The 1,693-nt window shown below is 41.4% G+C and overlaps 1 protein-coding gene across 1 annotated transcript in view; it reads left to right on the top strand.

Annotated features, from left to right (window-relative positions):
* Positions 1 to 1,293: 1,293 nt before the first annotated feature.
* Pmar_PMAR024732 (hypothetical protein) overlaps positions 1,294 to 1,693 on the top strand; it is a gene marked incomplete at both ends in the record, with an annotated part of 569 nt that continues 169 nt past the window's right edge. Inside the window, one exon of the mRNA XM_002764526.1 lies at positions 1,294 to 1,476. Within this exon, the coding sequence (XP_002764572.1) occupies positions 1,294 to 1,476 (183 nt within the window). The remainder of the gene's footprint in view (positions 1,477 to 1,693) is intronic.

The following is a 1,693-nucleotide window of genomic DNA, read 5'->3' as shown; positions in this document are numbered from 1 at the left end:
TGAGACTGCTGGTGGGCTTTGGCTCTAATGTAAGGAGATTTGAGTTTCAATTGTGATATGAAAAACACTGGTGAAACACACATCTCACATTTTTCACTTGGCGAAAAACACATGTGAGCAGTGAATAACGTGTTGAATACTCAATGTATTTTACGCGATATGGGGCGATCTGTCCTGTGTATTTCGCGAAGTGCTTCCAATTCACTTCATACCGCGAATATCGCGTTTTTAACATGGAGTATCACGCCACTTAACTTAAAACGGGTGAGAGAATTGGAAATATTTTCAGGTCAATTTTTTCCTAAAACCTCAAGGAGACAATTACACAATTGATGCTGTCGCGGCATTCGGGAGGCAAATTCGGGGTAGAGGGCCCGTGCGTGGAGGAGGAGAAGCGAGGTCAAATTCGTCATCACTTGAGGAGTTCGAATATGAGGACGGGAAAGTTTATAGCAGTGTGAGTTGCCGAGATGTTTGAAGTTAATCCTTCTGAGCCTTTCACTGAACGTCAATGTAGGGGTGAAAATATGCACAGTTGCCTTCATGTGTTGTTGGCGATACGAACATTCTTATTGGTTTCTGTACACTTCTAGTCGGATTTGTATGTATAATTGTATAATTAGTGAGGATGTGCCAGTAATTGAGTATCAGACGTTAAATTGCTCAACACAAAAACCCAATTACCAGTAAGTGGTAACTGATGGATAGCAACAATATGACGTAAAACTTACTCATTATAAGAGATAAAGACTAGCGACAAAAAGGGACAAGGTTAAGAATCTTACCACAATCACACAGAGTAACATATGAATACAACACTCAGCTGAAACGGCACAAGGACACTCCCGAGCTCAGCTGAGGAAAGCAAATATATATTCCTTCGAACGTTGTATCTTATATATTGTTTTGCGGTTTTAAAATGGTGCAGTGTTGAAGGAATATATATGTTCTCTTTACTCAACTGAGCTCAAGAGTTTCCTCACTAATTATAGAAACTCACCCTCGAAATCGAGTGGAATTATACAAAACCGAGAAAAGTTTCTCAAAAATTCCTCAGAATTTCCAGATTGTCGCCAACACATCTGATTGACCATGTGCATATTCTCCCACACTGGAGTTCCACCCGTGATGTGAAAAACATATTTCACGACTAATGCATATCACCGCGAATATCGCGTTTCTCACCGAGTTTTACGCCTCTTCACGTAAAACGAGTGAAACCCCGATGAAGTAGTGCTATTAGCAAGATCGTGATTTCAGCGTATGACAAGTGAACGGTTATCCCCGTTACATATGGCAGTCGAATCAAACAGCGTAGCAGCAGTGGCGGTCTTGGCCCGACATACCAATTTGCTTATCTTGGAGAAAGAGGAGAATAATCACCCATTAGCAGCCATGATGGGAATGATCAATAAAGAACCTATTCTGGATCCGATGGTCATCATTTTGAAAGCGCCACTCTTAATACGATACGAAGTGAGTTGGGCCCGTGCTTCACTTTGGCGATCGAATTCTCTAACTGCTAGTCATCGGATTGATTACACTGGAGTTTCACCCATTTTATGTGAAGTAGCGTAGTACTCCATGTGGAAAACGTGATATCTGTGGTATGAAGTGAAGTGAAAACATTTCGCAAAAAAACCACCGGAAAGGTCACCCCATTTTAGGCGAAAAACTAGCGGCATTTTACGTG

This window comes from Perkinsus marinus, assembly GCF_000006405.1.
Source record: "Perkinsus marinus ATCC 50983 genomic scaffold scf_1104296977064, whole genome shotgun sequence".
Lineage (NCBI taxonomy): Eukaryota > Perkinsozoa > Perkinsida > Perkinsidae > Perkinsus > Perkinsus marinus.
Note: the sequence above shows the minus strand (reverse complement) of the source record. Positions and strands in the feature narration are given on the sequence as shown.